Source organism: Mus caroli, chromosome 4, assembly GCF_900094665.2.
Source record: "Mus caroli chromosome 4, CAROLI_EIJ_v1.1, whole genome shotgun sequence".
Taxonomy (NCBI): Eukaryota; Metazoa; Chordata; class Mammalia; order Rodentia; family Muridae; genus Mus; species Mus caroli.
In genome coordinates this window covers 116,610,955-116,635,257 of record NC_034573.1, presented here as the reverse complement: position 1 = coordinate 116,635,257, position 24,303 = coordinate 116,610,955, and the positions used below count along the sequence as shown (strand labels likewise).

At 49.6% G+C, this 24,303-nt stretch overlaps 1 protein-coding gene across 4 annotated transcripts in view; it reads right to left on the bottom strand.

Moving 5' to 3' along the window:
- Positions 1 to 511: 511 nt before the first annotated feature.
- Kiaa0319l (KIAA0319 like) overlaps positions 512 to 24,303 on the bottom strand; it is a 102,095-nt gene continuing 78,303 nt past the window's right edge. For 3 of the 4 annotated variants that reach the window (XM_021159597.2, XM_021159598.2, XM_021159595.1), the window contains exons 9-21: positions 22,670 to 22,802; positions 19,170 to 19,398; positions 18,104 to 18,227; positions 17,442 to 17,574; positions 15,174 to 15,322; positions 14,142 to 14,293; positions 13,700 to 13,838; positions 12,288 to 12,447; positions 8,381 to 8,523; positions 8,076 to 8,198; positions 7,444 to 7,534; positions 6,347 to 6,438; positions 1,015 to 2,192 (exon numbers count right to left, since the gene is read on the bottom strand). In XM_021159597.2, the coding sequence (XP_021015256.1) occupies positions 2,005 to 2,192; positions 6,347 to 6,438; positions 7,444 to 7,534; positions 8,076 to 8,198; positions 8,381 to 8,523; positions 12,288 to 12,447; positions 13,700 to 13,838; positions 14,142 to 14,293; positions 15,174 to 15,322; positions 17,442 to 17,574; positions 18,104 to 18,227; positions 19,170 to 19,398; positions 22,670 to 22,802 (1,856 nt within the window). In that variant the 3' untranslated portion in view covers positions 1,015 to 2,004. Of the gene's footprint in view, positions 961 to 1,014; positions 2,193 to 6,346; positions 6,439 to 7,443; positions 7,535 to 8,075; positions 8,199 to 8,380; positions 8,524 to 12,287; positions 12,448 to 13,699; positions 13,839 to 14,141; positions 14,294 to 15,173; positions 15,323 to 17,441; positions 17,575 to 18,103; positions 18,228 to 19,169; positions 19,399 to 22,669; positions 22,803 to 24,303 lie in introns of those variants that run through there. The other variant, XM_029476275.1, reaches the window with a different exon arrangement.

Genomic DNA, 24,303 nt, shown 5'->3' with positions numbered 1-24,303 from the left:
GGCTGGTGGTGAATCCATGCTCCCCACACTCCTGTAGTTCTTATAACTGTTCTTCCACCCCATTTCATGTTTTTTTTTTTTCTCAAAGAATTATTTTATGTATATGACTACACTGTAGCTGTCTCCAGATAACACCAATCAGAAGAGGGCATCAGATCCCTTTACAGATGGTTGTAAGCCACCATGTGTTTATGTGTTTACTGTGACTTGAACTCAGGACCTCTAGAAAAGCAGTCAGTGCTCTTAAACTCTAAACCATCTCTCCAGCCCATTTGTCCATTCATTTGTTTGTTTTAAAAGGGGTGTGTGTGTGTGTGTGTGTACCAAAAGATCCCCCTTGGAGTTAGAGTCATAGGAAGCTACTCAGTGGGTTGCTGGGAGCTGAACTCCTATCCTCTGCAAGAACAAGTGTCCCTAACGCTCAGCCAGCCTTTTTTTTCTAGGTCATATGTTTTGAAACAAGGTCTCTCTGTGTACCCTAGTTTGCCCTCAAACTCATGGCAGCCCTACCTCAGCCCTCTGAATGCTGGGGTTACGGGCATATACCATTATACCTGTTTCTTCTATTCCTGCTGGCTTCCTATGCTTTGGCTCTGCTAATAATTGTTTTAAGCTGCTACTGGCTAGGGTCACTGCCTATTGTGACACACAGATGTGCATTCCAGCCCCTTGTAGGACTGGGATATGACATTCATGTTGGTGTTCTTGAAATGCTGGGAACCCAAAAAGGAACAAACAATGTTACCCCAAGTTTTTAAAGATATTCTGAACCTTAGGATACTCTGTGCCCCTCAGAACAAATGCTGTAAGGTCCCAGGCAGACAGAAGTCATTTTTGTATAATAAAAGGTCAAAATCAAAGAGCATCGATGGCCAGCCTGGGACCTTACCATGGCAGACTGGGGCCCTATACCACCAGCCAGTACGCTGCAGGCTTGGGGATCTACACCAGTGGTGGGCCCTGCAACACAGGTCACACATAGAGCATGAACTAGCACAACCTCATAGCCAGGCACACAATTAAATAGCATGTTTAATTATCTCACAACAGATAGTGCAGTAGTAGAAATTAAGTCCTTTTTAAAAAGTCACTCTCCCGGAAACCCAATTCCTCAGCTGTCACACCACAGCTGAGGAACTGGTGATCAGGCTGGAGGGATTAATAGTCTTTCAAGGAGCTAAAAGTCTCCAAGTTAGAATTACCTTGAGAGCAGCCAAGAGACCTATGAGGAATGGGCACATACACTCAAACACTCACACGTGCAAAGGACACAGAAAAGACATGGATGGAGGGATGTGGAAGGTTCCACAGTGGGGCAGTCACACATATGCACTCACATGCCAGAGAGTTCCAGTCTATCTGTGGCTGTCTCTTCTGGGAGAATGCAGCTGTGCAGGTCATGCCCGCAGCTCCCATATCCCTGATAAACAAGCCAGCAGGAGCTGAGGGCAGTGACAGCTCTGCATCATCGCCAGCATCAGTGACAGCACGGATTTCTTTTGGCCCAGGGAAGGCAGGGCATACTGTCCCAGAGAAGCAAACAAATGAATATGCCCAGGGCTAGGCCCCTGCCACCAGGAGGCTGGTGGCTCTTGGTTCTGTACGAGGTGCAGGGGAGACGCAGTGAACCTCATCATGTGTGTTCTGGGCCCAGCTGCATTGCTCTAACAGCAGAGGAGAGGCTATGGGCCTGTTTGTGTCTGCTCTCAGGCAGGGAGGTGTATGCAGAAAGTGAGGCCCTGAGATGAGGACATTTGGGGGGCAGGAAGGGGGGCCTACCACATAGGTTTATAGAGAAAACCTCTTCATTCACAGCTTCATTCAAGGGCTCCTATAAAGTATCTGTGGATTCAAGTACCAGCAGTTCTGATGGGGGCTTTTGGGATGGAGTGGCCAGCACATGCTGGGAGAGCAGCTGCCCTCAGACCCAAAAGGTCAGGAATAAGCCTAGAGGTGCTCTGGCCCCTAGCACTGAGGCCCAGACTGTTGAGACAGACCAAGGGGCTACAAGATCTCCTCCCGTGCGCTCCTGGTCTTCAAAGGTGTTTGCCCATTTGGCACAGATCCATTCTGACCATACAGTAGTTTGCCCTTCTCCCGGTCTGGCCATGTGAAGATGGCATCGTCGCTGTCCAGCTCCGATTCAGAATGCATCAGGCTGCTGCTCAGCGTGGGGCCTTTCTGTTTGCTGCCTGCCAGAAAGACAACCCCAGTGTTAGGTAGCACCTTGCCAGGCCCGAGTCTCAGCCCATCCTCATCACTTCCTGGAGAGGAGACAGGAAAGGCCAGGGGTCCCTCTCTGCTGGAAGAGCAGGTGGAAGGAGGGCCTAGCCTGGCTAGAACAAGTCCACAGGAAGCCAAGCCTGAAGGTTAGCCCTGGACTCTCCTGCTATGCCCCATAGCTTTGGTTGGGGTCACCCAGCTGTGTTCTGTTCCCTTTCAAAGAATACTCATGTCCTGAGGCCTAGAGCTACATACGGAGACCTGTCTTGAAAAACAAACAAACACAAATTAAAAAGCAACAGTGGGCTGGGCGGCGGTGGCGGCACACACCTTTAATCCCAGCACTAGGGAGGCAGAGGTAGGCGGATTTCTGAGTTTGAGGCCAGCCTGGTCTACAAAGTGAGTTCCAGGACAGCCAGGGCTACACAGAGAAATCCTGTCTCGAAAAACCAAAAAGAAAAAAAGAAAAGAAAAGAAAAGCAACAGTGGGAGTGCCTGACTGAGTGGAACTCTCATTCAGAGACAATCCCAAACAGCCATTTTATCAGAACACACGATCCGTGTTCTGATGAGCACCGAGGGCTGAAGAGATTGCTCAGCAGTTAAAAGCAGCAGTTGCTACTCCTTTCAGAGGGCCTGAGTTTTCATTTCCAGCATTCACAGCATCTGTGACTCCCATAAGTACAATTCCCAAGGAGCCAACATCTCTGGACTCCATGGCCGTGTGCACAATTACACATAGATAAAAACGAATCTTTGTTTTTTGAGACAGGGTTTCTCTGTGTAGCCTGGCTGTCCTGGAACTTACTCTGTAGACCAAGCTGTCCTGGAACCCAGAGGTCTAACTGCCCCTGCCTCCCTAGTGCTGGGATTAAAGGTGTGTGCCACCATCTAGCAAAAATAAATCTTAAAAAATATATATATCCAGAAAGCTGTCTGAGACTAAAGGCCTTGGCATTCACCTTCCCAGCCTTTCCCTCACTGCAGAGACCCCGGGGATAAACTCTCTATTCTACAGAGAGATGGTTGATGTGGGGAGAGCTGATGAGGCGCTCATTCCAGCAGTGCTCTGGACGCTGGCACTGCCTGACTACAGGAACTAGCTCCCCACCTGTTAACAGTGCGATGTCAGAGGAGTTGTGCTTCTGTCAGGCAGTCTACAGCCTTGCCATTCCTCACTCTCCTAAACACCAACAGCATCTTATGAGGATTGATGGCCAGCCCGACAGCTGAGATACAAGACTGAGTATCCAGACCCTGCTACAGCCCTCATCCATGTGCTGTGTGGCTATGCAGTGGGCCATGGCTTAGTCAGTTCTGTGCATCGCAGGGGTACAGTTCATCCAAGCCTGGGCACCAGTGCAGCAGAGCTACAGAGCCTGGGCACTGGCAACATGGGACTGTCAAGTGTGTGGGAACAGTAGCCAGTGGGATGCCAGGGAAAGGCCCACTTTTCCTGTAGATGCTGGCCCTCTCCCCAAAGCCCTCCCCTGAAGACTTCAAGAGCTTTCTCTTCCTAGTGCCCACATGCAGCCTCCTCTCTTCCTCACATGACAAGGGCCTTTAAGGAGATCCCTCCCTGGATGCACAGCCCCATCTCATACCCTGCACCTGACTGCCACAGCTCCTCCATGTACTTCAACCACTACCAAAGGAGCGGACACTGTCAGTGAAAACTAGATGCACCTACTGGGGCTCAATCATTCTCTCCATCTGCACCTGGCAGAGATGCCATGAGTGTCCAGCACAGGATCAGACTGAGCAGTGTGACTGGTCAATAAACAGTACCTGCCTGTGTGCAGAGGAACTGTTGTAAGGAATGTGGGTGAGAGCAGCCTAGAACACATACCGTTTGCACACAAGGACAAGAAACTATTAATTTGGGCACTAATTGGAAGGCAGCACAGAGGACAGGGGCTGATCTTAGGTGTGCTCGATTATAAGGACTCCACATGCTGTGTTGACAATTTTCTGGCAGATTAGGTTTAAGCTACAGAGAAACTCTACTTTAGTGGATGGTAAAAAGTCAGTCATTTCATTTGGTTCAACCTTCTATAAAGGAAGAACAGAAGGAGAGCCGGCCTCTCGGCTGCTGTTAAACTCACCCTGGGTTCTGTCCCTGCCTAGTGTAGCCTTACCCTTCCCTCCTCTGCCTCAGAAGCAGCATCTCCACAGCTCCCCACCCCTCAGAGGCCTCCCCCACCCCCAGGCCCTGCCTCTGTATGCTGTCTGGTCGGGAGTCCTGGCCCCTGTCCAGCTTCTCAGGTTATCTTTGTAACTCACATTTTCAAGACTTTGAAATCTGTAGGGCATATGTCTCCTCACCATGACCCTACAGGGACCAGCAGTCCACCAGCTCTAGAGGCAGCTGCTAGCATCTCTGGAGTCATCATGAGTTGTGATTCTTTTATGATGATGCCACCCTGCAAGACCTTTCCTCCTTTTCAGCCCACCCTGAGCACCCAGTCCTCTCTTTAGGGCTGAGATCCATCATGCCGAGAGGATCGTAGAGTCTCATCTTTCAGTACTGACCGTTCTGCAGGGTTCAATTTAATTCTTCTCTCCCTGAACAGCCTTGGTAACAGCTGCCCTGATTCTGTCAGCAGCTAGATACTTATCAGCCTTGACCTTGTCTGCTCCTCTGCACAGTCACCATGTCCTTAGACCACTAGAGAACGCTTCTCCCTTCCTGCCTGCTTCATGTTGTCACCAGATCTACTGAACTTCCTGCCTGCTCTATGCTGTCACCAGGCCCACTGAACCTCCTGCCTGCTCTATGCTGTCACCAGGCTCACTGAACTTTTGTTTCCCAGCACCACAATGTAGGATCACCCAGACAGATGCTGGGCCCTAAACCCCTTAAAGTACCCACTGCTCTTAGAGGGAACCTCAGCAAAGACCTGCTTACCCATGCAGCCTGGCTCACTCCCTCTGATCACTGCCTGGCCATAATAGCTTCTGTCCCTGTCCCCAATGCCCTCCCAGCAGTGGGGCCGCACCACATTGCCTGTGTCTGCAATGCTGGAATTACCAGCTGCGTTCAGCCTGCACGGCTTGTTTCTCCTTTAATTTTTCAAACTCTCACGCCCCCCCTCCTTCCCTGCTCTGTGTGTGTGTGTGTGTGTGAGAGAGAGAGAGAGAGAGAGAAAGAGAGAGAGAGACAGAGAGAGAGACAGAGAGAGAGAGAGAGAGACAGAGAAAGAGAGAGACAGAGAGAGAGACAGAGACAGACAGACAGAGATGCTTTCGCTATGTAGTTCTGAAGCTTGAACTCTGGCTGTCAGGGTGGGGGCTTTAGTTCAGTGGTAGAGTGCTTGCCTAGCAAGCACAAGGCCCTGGGTTCGGTCCTCAGGTCCTTAGCTCCGGGGAGGTGGGGGCACAAAAAAGATCAAAACAAAACCAAGGTAACTGAACCGAGATTGTGAGACTCGGTGGCAAGTGCCTTTCTTTTCCTGCTGAGCATCTCAGGCCTTTATGTGCACTCTTTATCACTCTATACAGCTGTGAACATGACTCTGAGACTAAACAGGGATGAGGAAAAACGTTCTGGATATGAAGCAGCAGAACCTGATCTGAAAAGATTGGAGATGAACAAGAAGGATGCTCCCTGGAAGCAAACAGCCACAACAGCTCACAGAGGCCTGGCAACAAGGGCGGGAAAGCGTTAGGAAGGAAACATGGAGAGGGTAAAGTGCTGGGGCCACCCTCTGACCTGGCAGAAGCTGGGTGCACACAGGGTTGTTCCTGGGGAGGAGTGTAGCCTGGGCTCACCTCAGGCCCAGTGCTCACAGTGGAGCTGAGGAGGTGCAGAGCCTGGCTGCTTGTCCTCTTCTGAGGGCAAAGGGTCTCGGGCCTGTCTTCCCCACAGCCTCCCTAAATACAAAGCCGTAGGATGGCTTTAACCCTGCAGGCAGCAGGAAAGTGGCTGCCCTGAGACAGAGAGCGATGGGTGGGGGAAGGAAGGCCAGAGGAGAGAGTTCTGATCAGGTCTCTACAGGGAAGCTGCTGACATTGATCACAGGGCCACTGAAAAAGAAGCAACGGAGCAGGCAAAGGAGCATAGAGCTATAAGGAACATGGTGACAGGGCTCTGCGGCCTCAGTGCCAGCTCCCACCGTCCTACCTGCTCGGGACGTTGGTTTCAGCTCCAGGCTCTCCTGGTCTGTGGCATCCAGGATCTTGTATCTGCTTTTCCTCTTGGGTTTTCCTTTTTGCCTAAAAAAACCACAAACCCATCTCTGCTCAGGAAGGTTTGTGAGGCACGCGAGGGAGTGAGGCGAGGGAGTGAGGGCGTGAGGGCCTACCCCAGCACAGCCGCCTCTCCTCACCTCTCAGCCAGAGCAGGCAGGACCTCAGAGACAAACTGGGCTGGAGGGGGAGGGAGAGAGGCCGTGCAACCCAGGGCTGCTGGTGGCTTAGCTGTGGCTACTGGGGATTTTTTTTTTAATTCTACTTTTCTAACTGTTAAAGGAGGTCATACGTCAGGTTCCATCCAAGCCCTGCTTCAAACTGCTCTCAGACAGATGGTATGAATATACTGAGCCTGGGTTCCTCAAACTGCTCTCAGACAGATGGTATGAATATACTGAGCCTGGGTTCCTTATCCATGGATTGGGAAAAGGATGTTGGAGGTATAAAGGATAAAGCTTTCTGAGTATTGGGGCATACAAAGCCATACTTTTGGATCAGTAACTATCACCTCTTGTATGAGCCAGGCAAATGTTTTACCCCTGAACTATGATGCCCTTCTTTTGAAATCATGTTTAATAGTGAAAAGCACGCAATAAATATAACATAGAAGAAAGTATACAGCTAGTTAGGCTGTTGCAAATAAAAACAAAGAAACAAACTAGAACAACCCCTTATGAACTCAGCTGTAAGTGTGTGAAACCCTCTTGTGTCCAGGTATGAGGATGGGCCATAGCATTTCAGAGGATGTGCACCCAACCACACCCCACCAGGGTCCCCACCTTGCAAATCTCTACAGTGACATCCCTTAAATGAGGGCTTGTGCCCTCTGGCATTGGTAATGAGAATTTTCTGCCACAGGCCTTGGGGTGGTCAACCCCACCACAGTGACTGGGAGCCCAGTGCAATCCTATAAGAAAGACACCAGACACCTCATGGAAAAATCCTGTGACATGAAGCCAGATGGACTTCAAAGAATTCATCTTCCCCCTGCCCCCATCCCCACCCCACGTCACTACCCCATCTTCTTGCCTCTTGCAGCAGCAGATTGTAGTCCATGACAGGATCCCCAAGGCAACAACAATGACAAAGGAAGCAATGATGACGTAGAGCACGCTCCATTCTGCAAAGGAAAGGTGGGGATGCATGAGAGGCTGCCCCGCCCTAGGGAGGAAGCCTGTAAGCTTCTAGAACGCCAGTCTCCCAGAGGGACTCTGAGCACTTTGCAGTATGCAAGGATACATCTTTTTTTTTCCCCTCAAGACATGGCCTCTCTATGTAGCACTGCTTTCCTGGAACTTGCTCTGTAGACCAGGCCAGCCTTGAACTCAGAAATCTGCCTGCTTCTGCCTTTCAGGTGCTGGGATTAAAGATGTGCACCTTTAAGATGGGGAATGTGGGTTCCCATGAGGCCCAGCATGCAGGCACTGCATAGAGACAGAGGTCTGTCTGGCAGCACACAGTCCCCAGGCTAGGGTGTGCAGCTGCTCTGAACGCTGCAGAACTCTCTGCTAATGCTCAGTAAGTGTGGAGGAAGGACGAGTCCTCTATGAACAGAAAGCACAGCGTCGTTCTTCTGCCGCTAGGCTGCCTCCAGCTCCTGCCCCCGCAGCACAGCCACACTGCAGCCAGGCTGGCACAACACCACTCACTCCCTCACTCACCACAGTTGCTGTCTCCATCCCTCAGCTGCACCTTGATGAAATTCTCCATCCAAAACGGGTCACAGACACAGCGCTTGGTGAATGAGTCACAGTGGCCATGGTCAGAACAGTTCAGCTGACATGCTGAAGGTGGCAGAAAAGTCGTAAAAGTTAGCGAGCAGGGGGACAGCCAGCTTCAAGGGCTCATGAAAATGAGGTCCCACATGTTGGCTTCATGTGACAGGCGGGTACAAGACCCTGGTCAAACAGCTCCAACGAGTCTCCTTTGCTGTCTGAACCAGTGATGCTCACAGCCCACAACTTACTGACTGTGCTGATTTCCAGGGCTCTGAAGATGAGGAAGTCAGCCTTCTGCTTCCGCAGCTCGCTCTTGAGCATGGCTGCCACCTCATGGCCTTTGAAGAGCTGGTGGGGAGGGTCGTTCTGAACAAAAAACAACATCTTGGTGCTGCAGAGACAGACAACAGCGTCAGTGTGCTTACACGGTCCACACAGAGACAGACAGCACTGTCAGTGTGCTTAAGCGCTCCATGGTAGCAGCCCTAGCCACATCTTCAACTCACCTTGTGTCTGTGACAGACATAGTACTCAGCCTTTGGTGACATGCACTGCCACAGCAGGCCAGTGAGAAAGGGGTTCTGTCCTACCTTCATGTTACAGAGGACAACACAGAGAGGGCCCCAAGGAGCAGAGCCAGATTCCCCATATGTTACACAGGACCCTAAAGCTTACTCTTTTTTAAAAGATACTCTGATTGCAGGAGGCTGCTGTCCAAACAGTCAGCAGGAGCAGGGAGAATAGGGTCTGGCTGTGCCCCCATCCCTGCTATCAGCCTTTGCGAGCTAAAACAGCCGGGCACCTGGGTTTGTAACTGGGTCACATGCAAAGCATGTCATTGCTTTGTGAATGTCAATGTTGGAAAGATTATCTGTAAACCAAACACTGAATTCCGTGACAGCAAAAGGGCAGCCCCTACACAGTGGGGCTGCTGGTTTGAAATGAACTCACTCCAAGCCCAGAATCCATTTGCTTTCTACCTGTTGCTTGAACTTGTGACTGTTCCCTCTGCCTTAATTTCAATCTCTCTGAGGGCCTGCCCCTTAGTACCATAAAGCAAACCTTCCCAGTCATTGGGCCACATGGATTCTAGGTACACCCAAGATACTGACTCATCAGTATGCAGGGCAGCTGAGGGTCCGAAGTATCCCAGGGGCCCTAACCAGCTGCTTCCAGGACAAGCTATGCCAAAGTACAGCAGCACCTTCCACGCATGACGTAAAGTTGAGCTGTCTTGTCCTTGACTTAGAGCTAACAATGGGTCCTGCAAACTCCAGACCCCAGCCTTTACAATAAAAGATGGGAGTTCATTAATTACCATTTCCTCCTGTGACCCACGGGTAAAGATTTTATTTCTGCCTTTACCAGTAGCCCTCCCATCTTTACCCCCTCTCCCACAATACTAATCTCTACTAAGTCATATCAGCAAAAATGTGCCAAGATCATAGACCCCAAATCTTCCAGAGATGCCACAAGCCATCAAGTTTCAAAATAAACTTCTGGTAATACCCACCGATCAGACAGCCAGGGAGGTGATATACACCTTTAATCCTAGCCCTTGAGGGTGAGGCGGGTGGACCTCTCTGAGGTCGAGTCTACATAGCACATTATAGGTCAGTGGGGGCTACATAGTGAGACCCTGTCTCAAAATGAAATAAAAGCAGACAAACAAACCGTCACTGGTCAAGTACTATGTATTATAAATTCACACAGACATCTTATTAAAATTTTTACTACACTTATTTGTATGTGACTGTGTGTGGAGCTCAAGAGGCAACTCATGGGAGCTGATTCTCTCTCTCCACCATGTGAATCCCAGGAATTGAAGCCAGGTCATCAGGCTTAGCGTCAATCTCCTTTATCTACTGAGCCACCTCTTGGGCCCACATTGTCATATTTAACTCCCAACAGCAACGCTATAAACTAAGTACTAGAGCTTCCACAGGTGATAGGCAGGCACCACACTTCCCTGGTGGTCACCTACCAGTGGGGTAGGTGAGGACGACCCTGCTTCTCTCTGCAGTGCACGTGTCCCTCAAAAGAGGAGCTCCCCACCCATGCCAGGTGTCCCTCCCTGCACTGATGGCCCGGGTGCTCCTACCTAGTCAGCTCCCAACACCGTGATCAGCCTACCAGCTGCTTCCCAGGGTGCTCCCTAGCCATGGACACAGCGTTCTTTTTGTTGGTGGTGGTGGTGAGGATTTGGTTTGGTTGTTTTGTTTTGTTTTGTTTAGTTTTTCAAGAAAAGAGTCCTAAGTCTGGCAAGGTGGTTACGAACTCACATGGCGCTTACGGAGAAGTTAGACTCCCAGCACCCATGAGGGAGGTGGCTCACTACTGACTGTAACTCGGGCTCAAGGGGATCTAATACCTCAGCCCCTGCAGGCAGCTGCACTCACAGACACGTGCATATGTATGAGAAGTTAAAACAGTGTCCTAGTGACACAGCAGACTCACAGAAAGCTTGCACACTGAGAGGTCCAGCCCCACCCTACCTGAGTCACAGTCTCTTCGGATGAGGCCTGGGCCACAGTTGGCTCCTTAAACCCCCAGGTGACTGTCACGTGAGGCTGGGGTAACTGCTTGCCCAGGATGCCCCAGCTTCAGCTCTGATTCCAAAGCTGCTCAAAGTTAGTGTCCCTCCCTGGAGCTGCTCCCATCTGCCAGCCCTCACCTCCTACAGAGACAGGAGGATCTCTGTGAGTTTGAGGCCAGTATAGTCTACAGAGTGAATTCCGGTATAGCCAGGGCTATACAGAGAAACCCTGTCTCAAAAAGTAAAACAAAAACCAAACAACAAACTAAAAGGATACGTCTATATCCAGCCTCCACCTTCTTCCCGCATCAGTGCTTGCTCTGAGCCACCTCTCCAGCCCCAGCTTCCAATTCTGTGCTCTCAGATGGTAGCACTGTCTTTTTGGCAGTCTATGCGGCACACTCCTTGGGCTGGTTTTGTGTTTTCACCGCACTGCTGGCAGCCCCTCCAACTCCTGAATTCCATGGCCACTTCTTCCCTCCTCCAATAACCCTGTCTCTCAGAAGGGCTGGAGAGATAGCTCAGCAGTTAAGAGCACTGACTGCTCTTCCAGCAGTCCTGAGTTCAAATCCCACACCACATGGTGGCTCACAACCATCTGTAATGGGATCTGATGCCCTCTTCTGGTGTGTCCGAAGACAGCTACAGTGTCTTCACTGTATAATATATATTATATAAATATAATATATATGTATTATTATATATAATAAATAAATCTTTAAAAAAAAGAAGGCCTGGAGACAGGAGGTTCAAGGGTTCAATGCCACCCTGGGCTACATGAGGAAAAAGTCACCCTGAATTCAATAGTCAAGTGAGTTCCTTGTCATCTCTAATCTTAGTTCACAGGCTAAATCACTGTCCAGCCCCAGTCACCTCATCTCACAGGTGCTGACCCAGGCACAGCACTGCTGCCTCCTCGGGCACAGCACTGCCCCCCAAGGCTCCTTCTCATTCCTTCTCACCAAGAGCTAAATGAGGGCTCTCATCTTGTTGCTGCTGGACACACCCAGAAGCTCCCAACTGCTCCCCTGAAACCCCACCCCTCTTAGCCTCCACACCACTCACCATCCTGAGAGCAAATCTCAGCAGGGATGTCCTTGCTTTTCAAACAAACTCACTTGAACTCCTTTGTATGCAAGTCTCCCAGTCTCCCAGGCTGCACCTCTGAGCACATCCTGGGTGCACTTAGGAAGGCTGCACAGCCCCACCTTGGGCCCACCACCCACACGCTCCCTTCTCAACCCCTTAGTTCTCATAGGCTGGGCAAGGCATCCTTTACTTCTGGGCACACCTCCTCCTCCAGCCCTCCTGGGAGAACTAACTGCCCTAGCTGTTTCCTTATGGCCACACAGTGGCCCCTGCTCTGCAGTGAGATCATAAACATACTTCTCTCCATCCCAGAGTAGAGCTTACACATGGGATCTCTTCTGCCCCTCTTCCCGAGCCTATCTGAGCATCTATTACAGGACCATGGCCTGACTGGCAGGATGCACACCTGAGCAACTCCTGGTTGGAGCTTCTGGTTGGAGCGCCTCCTCAGCCTGGCCCACTGCTGCTCCCCTGGGAAGCTTGAGAACCCCAAGGCCTTCCTATGCTCCCCACATTCATTATCCAGCTACCTCTGCTCCGTGTATGGCTGAATCTTTTGCACAATGATGTCGGAATCCAGCACCCCCAGGAGGACCCCAATCTGGCGGATGAGCATCCCCTTCAGCCTCTCGGTCAGCTGACTGACGTTCACATCCAAGATGATTTCCACCAGGTTGCTTTTCCTGGGATCTGGAAAACAGGAGGATCAGTCATGGCTTCAGAAGTGGGCGATAAAACAGACCTGCCTGTCGCTGTGTTTGCTTTGGCACAGAAGGGGAAATGGTGGCAGTAGTTAGATGTCCCTCAAGTGGGAAGAAAGTGTACTCCTAGCAGAGCCACGGGAGCTGGCTCAAGGCTTCCCATTACCCTGAGAACTGTCACACAAAGTGCAAGGATGAGGCACAGGCCAGGGAGCCTCAGGGGAGGTAAGACACGGTGGTCTTTGTGTCACCAGCCCTATCTGACACTGACAGGCACAGCTAAACTCTCCAGCTATGTGTCGGTGTGTCCTCTGAGCCGGCCTGACTTTCAGGGACATGCTGTACTTTGCTTATAAATATGAGAGACACCCCTCTGTGCACGCCTTCTCCCCACCCCTGCCCCAGCCATCCTAACAGGGAAAGTCCAGGAAGTCAAGGAATGGCCTGAGCACCATATTGTTTTGTTTTGTTTTATTTTTAATTTTACTTTATTGGTGTTTTGGCTGTGCAAATATATGTCTGTGTGAAGGTACTGGAGCCACAGACAGTTAGTTGTGAGCTGCCACGTGGGTGCTGGGAATTGAACTCAGGACCTCTGAAAGAGCAGTCAGTGCTCTTAACCGCTGAGCCATCTCTCCAGCCCCAGCGCCATATTGTTAGCCTCTAGCACCTGGCTATGGCTACGCTTGCTGGCCACATCTGAAGCAACCATAAGTTGCTCAGAAAACCTTGAGTGGAAGAGAAGTCAGGGTGCACTATCTGTAGCCTGATTTTGAACACAGATGAGACCCAGTGTGTCTCAGCCACTGCCCTTCCTAGAGGCAAGGCAAGGGCTGACTGTCTTCCCAAGGCCCTTCCCAAGACAGAGGCCATGCCTGAGACTGACCTAGGGCCCATCAGTCCTGCCCACCCACCCTTCCCTCCCACAGAAACAAGCTTCTCTTTAAGGAGGACATTGATTGCTGAAACCCTGAGAAGTGTGCCGACATCGCCTCACCTTCCCTGGATTGTCAGATAAACCCTGAGGGTCAGCTTACAAAAATAAACTGTTTTCTGCATCTCCATGCTGATGAGACATCATGACTCACGCTACTGCTGTGCTCAACTTCCCATGGAACCCTGGTCGGTCATGCACAAAGGAGAAGGTGCTGGGCCCAGGCTCTGCCTGCCTAACACACTGCTGTATGGCTCGGAGCAAGCCTGCCCTCTCTGGGGATGGAGGCCTCGCAGGCGGAGCTCACCAGGCTTCACTTCCACTGTCGTCCGGTCTGTGTCGCTCTCGCCCTTTGCATCTGTCACTTTCAGGTGAAACGTGTAGGTCCCCTCCACCAGGTTGGAGAGGAAGAGGACAGGGTGGTGGTCAGAGTGATTCAGCACCTCCTGGGGGCGGGACGACAAGGCTGTGCTCTGGGACAGAATGACACCCCTTTCTTGGAGTTAGCTATTGCTTGAGCCACACAGCTCTGCTGGTGGACAGTCACCGCACTGCCTGCCACAGCTCCTAGGGTCAGAAGAGCCAAGCCCCTGAGCACAGCAGTTGTAGAATGACCCACGGGAAGGCCTCCCTGACTCCAGAGCACAATCTCAGTCTGATATCAGGGGCTGCATGGTTAAAAAAGATCCTGGAGGGTAGGAGCCCCCTCTTCCCCTCCCCCCTGCCCCATCGCATCCTGACACACTCACCCCTGCGGCTGGGCTCGTCTCATCTCGAGTCCACAGGTAGCTGACTATCCCCTTGTCATCTGAGGACCTCGAGCCGTCCAGCTCGGCCGTGTTCGTGGGCAAGGTCACCACCACGTTCCCAGCGATCTTGGCTACTGGCGGTTTGTTTATTTCTAACCAAGGAGACATCAACGACATAATGTGACATTCTGGGAAAGCAAGGCTTCGAGTGCAGAGCTGCTGAGGAGCTCAGCACAGAGAGCACCTTGAATAGGGAGCTGTTAGTGCTTATCCAAGAGCGCAGAGCAAAAAGCCACACAGAGGGTACAGCATGCTTCCCTCCTGTGACTCTACAGCAGGTCTCCACTTTAAAGGAATTTAGTGACTAGAAATGAAGACCAGAGGCTCAGGCTTTGCTAGTTAACAGCATAGCCTCTCCTTTCAAGCGTTACTCGTGGCGTGTCTTCTCTAAGAAAAAGAAGAGTGTGACCCCTCTAAGCTCCGGCCCCACAGACTCTATGGCATGAAAGGTCGGCTTGCCAGGGTGTTCCTCAGCTTAGTCAGCACAGTTCTGTTTGGATGTCACCCGCTGACGAGGTGGCTTTTCTACTACCAGCCCATGGCCTCTCCCAAGTCCTCCCCAGTCCCTGTGAAGCCAAGAGGACAAGGCAGATAGATGTTGACCAGAGGCTGCAGTGCAGCCGCCATCCCAGCTCCTGCCAGCAGGTGACACTGTAGCTATCAGAGTCACAGAAGCCCAAGGACTTAGCATAGAGGCAAAAGCAAAATGCAAAGCAAATAACCTGTCAGTACTTTCCATTTCATGTAAGAAGGAAGAGCAGGAAGGAAGCGTGGGGCTGGGGCCAAGTGGGGAGGGAAGGGGGCTTTAGAATCAGCAGCCACTCTCAAAGCTTGCTGAGAAAGTTCACAGCGCCCTTCCCGGTGACTGCTTTTCCTATTTGCCTCTAATCAATCCTGTACCACATAAGACACGGCGGATTCCTGGGCTGTCAGACCCACTAGGCTGCTGCACATGCCCACAGCAAGACGCACCTTCTTTGACAATGACATTAACGGAGCTCTGGCTCTGTAGGTTCCTCTCATCTTTGACAGTCAAGGTGAATACATAAGTCCCGACTTGCAGCCCGGTCACAGTGGCGACACTGCTGTTGGCATTCTCCAGCTGCACCCCGTCAGGTCCCCTAGACAAGAGAGTAATCAGAGGGCGGAGTCGTACCTGTCTGCTGCTCCCCTGGCAGCAGGAAGAGCAATTATTGCCTCAACTGAGACAGGAACAATTGTTTCCCAAACCCTGACAGGAAACGTTTAAAAATATTCCGTTTGGAAAGTATCGCTTGGTCCTAAAACACAGGCTACTTCTGGTCAGAAAATTCCACTCCTCAGCTGTCAAGCACATCTAGGCTTGTCTTTTATACGAGCTTCTAGAGCATTCCAGCCTTATTATTCTAGCTTATATAAGCAGTAAGTGCTCTGAGCAGCTCTGGGATCAATAGGGGGCTCTAAGGATGAGGCTTCTGAAAAGCATTTCTGGCCCCGTGGTTGGTTTGCTCTTGCTAGCAAAGCAGCGCACTGCACTTCTTACCCATAGCCCTGAACCGCCCCCCAGCCCACCCTGAAGAGAAGTCAGGGAAGGATGCAGGCCAAGGGGGCCAAGGACCTCTCAAGATGAAGCCATCTTCTCTCCATATCGCAGTCTCCTCTAGCCCTTGGACAGCACCACAAAACACCAGGACACTAACTACATCCTGCCTCCTTCCCGCTGAGTCTCAGCACAGCAGCCTGCAGCAGACTTCTGGCCAGCACACAGGCAAGGGCTGCACACATCCAGAGCCCTGTACACCCACGCATCCTTCCATCTAAGGACACCCAGAGAAAGCTTCCAGCTCCTAGCTCTGCTTTTGAAACTTATTACCTCTGACCCCAGCGGCCTCTCCTGAATCAGTCTCATCTAGGAAGCTCCACTAAGCACTACTTACACTGCAGCCACTGCGGAGCCTCTGCTTGGGGGCTCATCAGGTCTGCTTACAATAAACAGCTACAGGAAAAACACATCAGCTAAAGGAGACCCAGCTCTCCAGGGCAGCTGAGGAAAAGGATGTCTACTGCCTAACGCGGACTTCCTAAGTAGAAACTAAAACCCTTCCCCACCCACCTCCAATGCTGTAATAAGATCTCTCTCTCTCTCTCTCTCTCTCTCTCTCTCTCTCTCTCTCTCTCGTGTGTGTGTGTGTGTGTGTGTGTGTGCGTGTGTGTGTGTTTGTGTATACATATATGTTAGGGATAAACCCCAGCCTGTCTTTGTGGCTGCTGTTTTGGAAGTGGAGAACGTTTTCAACTTCCCTAAAATCCCTTCAGATCATGCAGAACCCTATATACAAATTAAATTCCATTCTCTATGGTTCATAAAAGCTGAAAGAAATTGTACAATCAGGAATAGCTCGAATAGGTAATTACAACTTAAAAAGAATAATTTTGGCTGCCGTCTTTGATCTTTGGCTAACTTAACTGAAAACCAAAGTCTCTGAAGAGCAGTAACACAGGCATGCTTTGCTTTGCTTTGCTTTGCTTTGCTGAAGGTTCAGTTCCTCTCAGGAGCTGCCTGCCCACTCCTCAGTTAGCCTTACCAGTCAATTTTGAACAATGGTATCTTTCTGTTCCACCACCTTCCAACCTGCCTCTCAAGTGTAACGCGACTATGCATTTAGCAGATGGGTGGTACCTGCAAAAGCCCAAGCTCACACAGCCTGGGGCTAACTGATGATATACATTCTCTTTTAAAAAAAAAAAAAATCAGAAAATCTTTCTTAAGAGTTGAACCTTAGGGGCTAGAGAAATGGCTCAGCGGTTAAGAGCATCGAGCCCTCTTCCAGAGGTCCTGAGTTCAGTTCCCAGAAACCGCATCTGTAATGGGATCTGACGCCCTCTTCTGGTTGGTCTGAAGACAGCTACAGTGTACTCACATACATAAAATAAATAAATCTTTTAAAAAAAAAAAGAGTCAGCCGGGCGTGGTGGCGCACGCCTTTAATCCTAGCACTCCTGAGGCAGAGGCAGGCAGATTTCTGAGTTCGAGGCCAGCCTGGTCTACACAGCCTGGTCTACAGTTCCAGGACAGCCAGGGCTACACAGAGAAACCCAGTCTCGAAGGAAAAAAAAAAAAAGAGTTGAACCTTAGGATTGTAAACCTTTCTTTCTCACCCTCCAGGAGAGACTAGTAAGAATGAGTCAACTCTCAAAAACAAATAGACCTTGCTGTTCCATGGCTGGAAACTGTGCCCAGATGGGCCTATCAACACTCACCGGCTCTGCTCCCAAAGGTAAGAGACGACTCTCTGGTCATCTGTGCTCTTGCTGCCGTCCAGGGTTGTGCTGTCCACGGGCAGGGTCAGCTCTTTGTCTGGGCCTGCATCTGCCTGAGGAGGCTTGTTGTTCTCTAGGACAAAGATGCAGCCATCAAAAGCAGCACTCCAAGTGGAGAGGAGAGGATCCATTGGGGCATCTGCTCTGGTAGCCATGGGAACTCTGCCTCTTAGCCCAGAGCATTGCAAGATATGTGGGAGAGATGGATGCCATCAGGGGACTCACAGTGAAAAATGAGATTGAATCATGTCAAACAATTTTGAAGTTTTTACAGCTCACTACCTCTGAAATCTAATGCAGTGGGCTAAGAAGAGGTAGACACAGCTTTCTAGGCATTGAGGGCTTTGCAACAACCCTTTAAAACCAAGTAGCATTTGGTATGGTGGTGACTCCATCTCCCAGGCCCTCCCTATCACACAGTAACTAGCAAGGCAAGGGCACACACACTGAAGCTCAGAAGTCTTGTAAGGCAAAGGGTGAGAGCTGGGTGGGGTGACTCTCAGGCTCTGAGGGGCAACTGCCTGCCTTCCACTTCTCCAGCCTGCAGCCCACAACTCCAGCCTGTGGCCCCAGGGCTGGCAGGATCCTGGGAAGGAGCTTACCAGGCTGCACAATCACAGTCACTTGGGCGGTGGCCTGTTGTCCTGCGGTGTCAGTCACTGTGAGCTGGTAGGTATAGTCTCCTTCTTGCATTGCGGACAGCTGCAGGGCTGGCGTTCTAACTCCCTACATGCAGAAATGCAGGCATGGGAAATGACTCCCAGGATCACAGCAATGCACACAGTGCTCACTCGGGAAGAAATGCTTCAGCCAGGTCTTTAAAACTAACTTGGTACTGGGGGTGTGTCCCTGGTCAGCACAATGAATGACCATTGACAGAACAGCGTGAGACATTGTACTATTAAGAATTTCTATAGATTTGGTGGCAGCAGAGAAACCTATCAAAACACATGAACTAAAGCCAGGTCAAACATGCTTTGTGTCATGCCTCTAGGCACCTGAAGGTACAGAGCCTTCCTGCCTGTCAGAGGAGCATTATAAATAACTGGAGGAAAGCCTGCAACGCAGGAGCTTTCTAACAGCAAAACCTGGTGGCTTAGGGCTGAGTTCTGCTTGCAGGCATTTTGCTTGGCCTGTCGTGCTGAATGGTGGGAAATTCCACCCCAAAATCTCGTTTCTGTCTGCTTTTAGCAAGACTGTCAAATAACACTGAGATCATCTCTCCATGTGATAGCAGTCAGCAGGACCCAGGAAGCAACAGGTCCCTACTCACCACAGCCGCCCAGGTTACTCTACTTGTTTAAGTGCCCTGTCTATTTCACAGACTTCTGGGGAGGACATCTTGTAGCTAGATGATCTACTCCAGTGAGCTTAGGAAGGTTTGCACGCTGGTGGTATCTGTGTAGTGTGACTCTCTGGGTTGGGTCACCCATAAGAGACAAATTTCTCACCTAGCCTCCTAATACTAAAAGTTTCAGGTAATCTGATAATCAGAAGTCTAAAACTTTCACTAACCAGCAAATTTCTGAATTTTGGGGGGGACTTTAAAAATCTAAATGCACAAGCCTGACTTTGAGAAAAAAAAAATGGGGCAGAGAAACGCTCAGCAGCTGATGGAGTCAGAGCCTCCCTGTCCCCTGAGAGAGGAGGTATGGTGCGCCCTCCTACCTGCATCTCCACCACCTTCCCTTTGCTGCTCGGACTGAGCGACCACTCATAGCTGGTGATGCCGTGGTCATCAGTGCTCTGGTTTCCAAAGAGGGTGATGGAGTTCTGAGGCAGGGTGATCACTTGGTTGGGGCCTGCATTGGCCACGGGAGGGTAGTCCACAGCTTTGTTCACAGTCAGGCTTGCAGTGGTGGAGTTGGTAGCCCCGTCAGAGTCGACAACTGTTAAGCTGTTGGGAGAGAAGAGTTAGTAGGGAGGAGGACTGAACATCAGGACCGAGCAACACCAAGGCGGCAGGAGTTCCCCTCCTACCCATCCTGCTGCAGAAGCATATTAATGTTAGAACTGAAGTTGACTGAGGTTTTCCTGTTTACCAGGCAAAGTTCCAGATGCTTTCTATCTAACTGAACACCCACAAAAGCTCTGGAAAGTCTAACCTTAGTGTTCTCCACACCTATACGAAGAGATCACAGCTTGACAGCAGTGGCTTCAGGATTTGTAACCCAGGCCCTATATGCTAGCAGCAGTTTGTGCTGCTGCCTGTGTCTATCCACGTGCTGAGGCATGTTCAAACATTGCAGAGTATATCATGGATACCAAAGCCCAGAAACCCTGGCTGGCCTCGAACTCACAGAGATCTGTCTGCCTCTGTTTCTGTCTCTGGGGTGCCAGGATTACAGGCATACACCTTGCCCTGCTCAGAAGCCCATTCTTAGGGAGGAATAATCCCTGGCCTCCATTCCTACAGAGCTCACAGACAGCACACCACGCTGCCTGCAGCAGGCTCTCCATCCTTGTTCTGTTTCAGCCATGCTGAAGCACAAAAATGGGCATGGACATGCTGGGCACAGAGCTCTGGGACAGACCACGAAGACGCATTCCAGAAAGGTGGGAGCTTGAGGTGGCAAGGAATGCTCCTACGCAGCATGCCCACAGTATGTGCAGGGAGAAGCCGGGTTTACAAGAGCAGACTTCCACCGAGACGATGCCTTCCGGCTGAACAGCCTAAAGCTTCTTGCGCCACCTCAGAATGTGAGCATAAGGGAACAGGGAAGTTGGGATCCTTCCATTTTGCTGACAGAAAGGCTTTGAAAAGACATGCAGTTTGTTTAAATATCACTAGCAGCCTCAGACATAGCCAGACACCTGTGGGGCTTCCTTCCAGTCTTACCTGTGGTCTGTAGGGCATTCTGGGTATTGTAGCCTTTACAAAAAGGCATAGATGCTTGGACTCTTAAACTGGCTTAAGTATTGGACAAAAGGATCATGGGACTTAGCCTCTTCCCCCAGGCCCTGACTTCTCACAGGTCTGTGATTGTTGACGCACTACAGTCACATGGGCCATTGCTGTTGTTATGAGTATTCTGGGAGGGTCCTTGGAAGACCCTCAGAGACCTTAGAGGACAGCACCTGGCTGCAGGGCTAGGGCACACTAATGCCACGCAAAAGCAAGAGTGAGAAGATCAAACAGAATCAAAAGTCCACTCTCATCATATCATAGATTTTTAAAAAGTGTCACTTCCTACCCCCATCTATCCCACACTGTAGGCTACCTTGTGGTGAAAAGTTCAGACTCTGAAGGCAGGCCACTGTGTGACCTTGGGCAAGCTACTTAACCTTTTGCCAAAATTACCAAATCTGTAAAATGGGAATAACTAGAATTCCTGTTTAAAGGATTAAATGAGATAAGAAATCAGAAAAACACTTTGCACACAGTACATGTTCCAAAAATAGTGGTCATTCCTGTCACCTTTGGCTTTGTTTGTTTGGTTTGGTATTGGGGTTTTATTTTGTTTTGTTTTGAGCAGGACTTGCTATTTAGCTCAGTATGAGGTCCCTGCTTCAGTCTCCCAAGTGCTGTGGTTACAGGTCTGTGCCACTATGTCCAATTTTGTCATTATTTTTAAAAAGTATCAACTTAGCGCAGGGTAAATTCTATGTTAAGAGGGAAAGTTCTAAGAACCTTAGGGTAAGCATCAACTCAAAGTTCCCACTGAAGCCAGAGAGGGCTCCAGGCTGCACCGGAAACCACCCTCCCATCTTGTACTTTAAGAGCCAATGAGAATGCCACCAAGGAAGGGCACATGTACGGAAGGGCTGTGCTATGATGTCAACTCCGTGTGACCAACAACATCTAGAATTCAGTAACCTTAGACCCATGGAGGACTCTCTCTCTCTCTCTCACACACACACACACACACACAATCTTCAAATAGTAAAAACTATTCTTTGAATGCCCTTCTTAATCTGTTGGAGTGCTGTCTACTTTATAGACCTCAGTTTCCATGAGGCACTCTGTAATCTCTCCAGAGGAGGGCATGCCTCACCTTCCTGTATATTCAGGGTCTCAGCAGCATCTGCCACTGTGGGACTCATGTCTGTGTGTGTATGTGTGTGTGTGTATGTGTGTGTATGTATGTGTGAGTGTATGTGTGTAAGTGCATGTGAGTATGTGTATATAAGTTTGTATGTGTGAGAGTGTGTTAGTGTGTGTGTGTGTGTGTGTGTGTGTGTGAGCATGTGTAAGTGAGTGTGAGTTTGTATGTGTGCGTGCGCGCGTGCGCATGTGTGTGTGTTCCGGGGTGAAGTGGGACGATCCATGACTGTAGGATTAGAAATCTTTTGACCTCTACTGTGTGACTCAGAGGTTACTAAATACAAACAACTTTATCTAACCCTATCATCTGCATAAGGAGCATGATATATACTCTTATATATAAGTATACTGCAACATAAATATGCAAATATAAGGAATGCCCTAGAGTAAGCCTAAAGCCTCATTCTTTTTAAAAAATTTTATTTATTATGTAAGTACACTGTAGCTGTCTTCAGACACTCCAGAAGAGGGCATCAGATCTCATTACAGATGGTTGTGAGCCACCATCTGGTTGCTGGGATTTGAACGCAGGACGTTCGGAAGAGCAGTCAGTTTTCTTAACTACTGAGCTATCTCAGTAGTTTTCTTTGAATCAAATCTTTCAAAAAGTTCCAATAAAGAAAGATTCCACAAATCACCTTCAGACTGCTAGCAAAACGTAAATCCCGCCAGGCGTGGTGGCGCACGCCTTTAATCCCAGCACTCTGGAGGCAGAGGCAGGCAGATCTTTAAATTCAAGGCCAGCCTGGTCTACAGAGTGAGTTCCAGTACAGTCAGGACTACACAGAGAAACCCTGTCTCGAAAAACCAAAAAAGAAAAGAAAAGAGAGCTGCAGACATCTTGCACGGGGAAAGCATTTCCCTGGGGAAAGAACACTTGTGGATGTCGGTGGTGGTGTCGAGAGAAGATGGGCCCTTCCCCAGCACAGAACCCCTGGGAGGTGTTTGGGTCCTCCAAACACGGCTTTTCAAAGGAGAATGCAGAGGTTCTGCAGAGCTGATGTCCTAAGAAGCATCCCTATTGTGACCACTCACACACCACTGAATTCTCCACCAACCCCAGTGCAAACTGATACTTTCAGTCACTCCTACAGGGTCAACGTGAAGCTGAATCCTACTTTACCTGAAGGTGTAGTTCCCCGGGACGAGCTTACTTAGTTTTAGTATGGCTGTGTCTTCAGAGATCTTCTCTTCTCTCAGAGGCCCCTTAAGCTCTTCCCAGTGGTATTGGACAATTTTATCGTCGTCCGTGCTCTCTGGACCACAAAGAAAATTGGTTATAACACAGAATGCCGGGTCTCAGCACTTACCCTAAACACATAAACCAACTAACCTCCCACCCAGAGAGCTCAAGCTAGAAAAACATAAAGTCAGACGCTCTCTCCAAAGCAGTTTTTCTCCAGGAATACTGGGTCAGCTGGCCTCTTATGAATGTTCCTATATCAAGTTCTAAGGACTCTAACTTAGGAAATCTCAAGTTAAAATGATAATGTATAAAACAGAAATACTTTAGCAGGGCATGGTGGCACTCGCCTTTAATCCCAGCACTCGGGAGGCAGAGGCAGGTGGATTTCTGAGTTTGAGGCCAGCCTGGTCTACAAAGTGAGTTCCAGGACAGCCAGGGCTATACGGAGAAACCCTGTCTCGAAAAACCAAAAAAAAAAAAAAGAAAGAAAGAAAGAAATACTTTTAAAACATACTGAGACCTCACTTAAAAAGAAATGCAAATTAAAATAACTATTTGAGATACTACTTTTTAACCTAGCATACTAGTTGACAAAAGGGTTCAGGCCATCAGGGATGGCTCAGTAGACTTGCCACAAATCTGACCACCTGAGTCAATCCCCAGACCCCATGGGGTAGGCAAGAACTAACCACAAGTCACCCTTTGACCTCCAATGCGTGCACCACCCTCCCGTAGCATATACAATAAGAAAATGCAATATGCAATAAATTCTTATTAACAATATGATAAAAATATAGAGAAAGGGCCTCACATTCACTGAATTGATAACAGTTCACTGCTCTGTGCAAAGTACTTTGGTGACAAGTTCTCTGCTCCTGCAATAATCGGCTTAGAAATTGATCTTACAGGTACACTTTCATGTATGTTGATGTCTTGTTGACAGGATTATGTGTGCTAGTACTGCTCATCATAAAAAAGAAAGCAGTTTAAATGGCTGCCAGCAGACACTGCAGACAAGCACACAGTCATCCCACGGCATTGCATACTCAGCAGAAGCCATCTTTGAAGAAGGATAAGCACTCCATGCTCTGATTAGAGAATCCTCCATCTATAGATGTCATCATAAAATGACAGTGCATGTGACATGTGGCTGCATGAATAAGGGGAAAGATACTGCATGTGTGGTTTCCAAAAATGCCAAAGAACTTTCAGCAAAGACACAGGCAGCAATTCCACTGGCTTTCTGGAGACTGGGAGACACTCCCTTCATGGTGCCTCTACATAGTAGTCAACTTGGACCTACTCCAAACTAAAAAGCAACAAGTATTATTGGAAACCTTCCCCCTGCCTCTGACACCTGCTTCTTTCTGGTCCCTTTCTCTTAGCAGAACAGTTGACATAAAACACTTAACCTTTCGAGTATCCTGTGCCAGGGCAGGGGCTACCACAGTCAAAAAACCCATGTCAGTACCAAGACAGGCAACGTGGTGGGGACTGAGCAGTCAGAGGGCAGGACTGAACCTACCTGAGCATTTTGGGTTAGGGCTATTTCTTTTTTTTTTTTTTTTTTT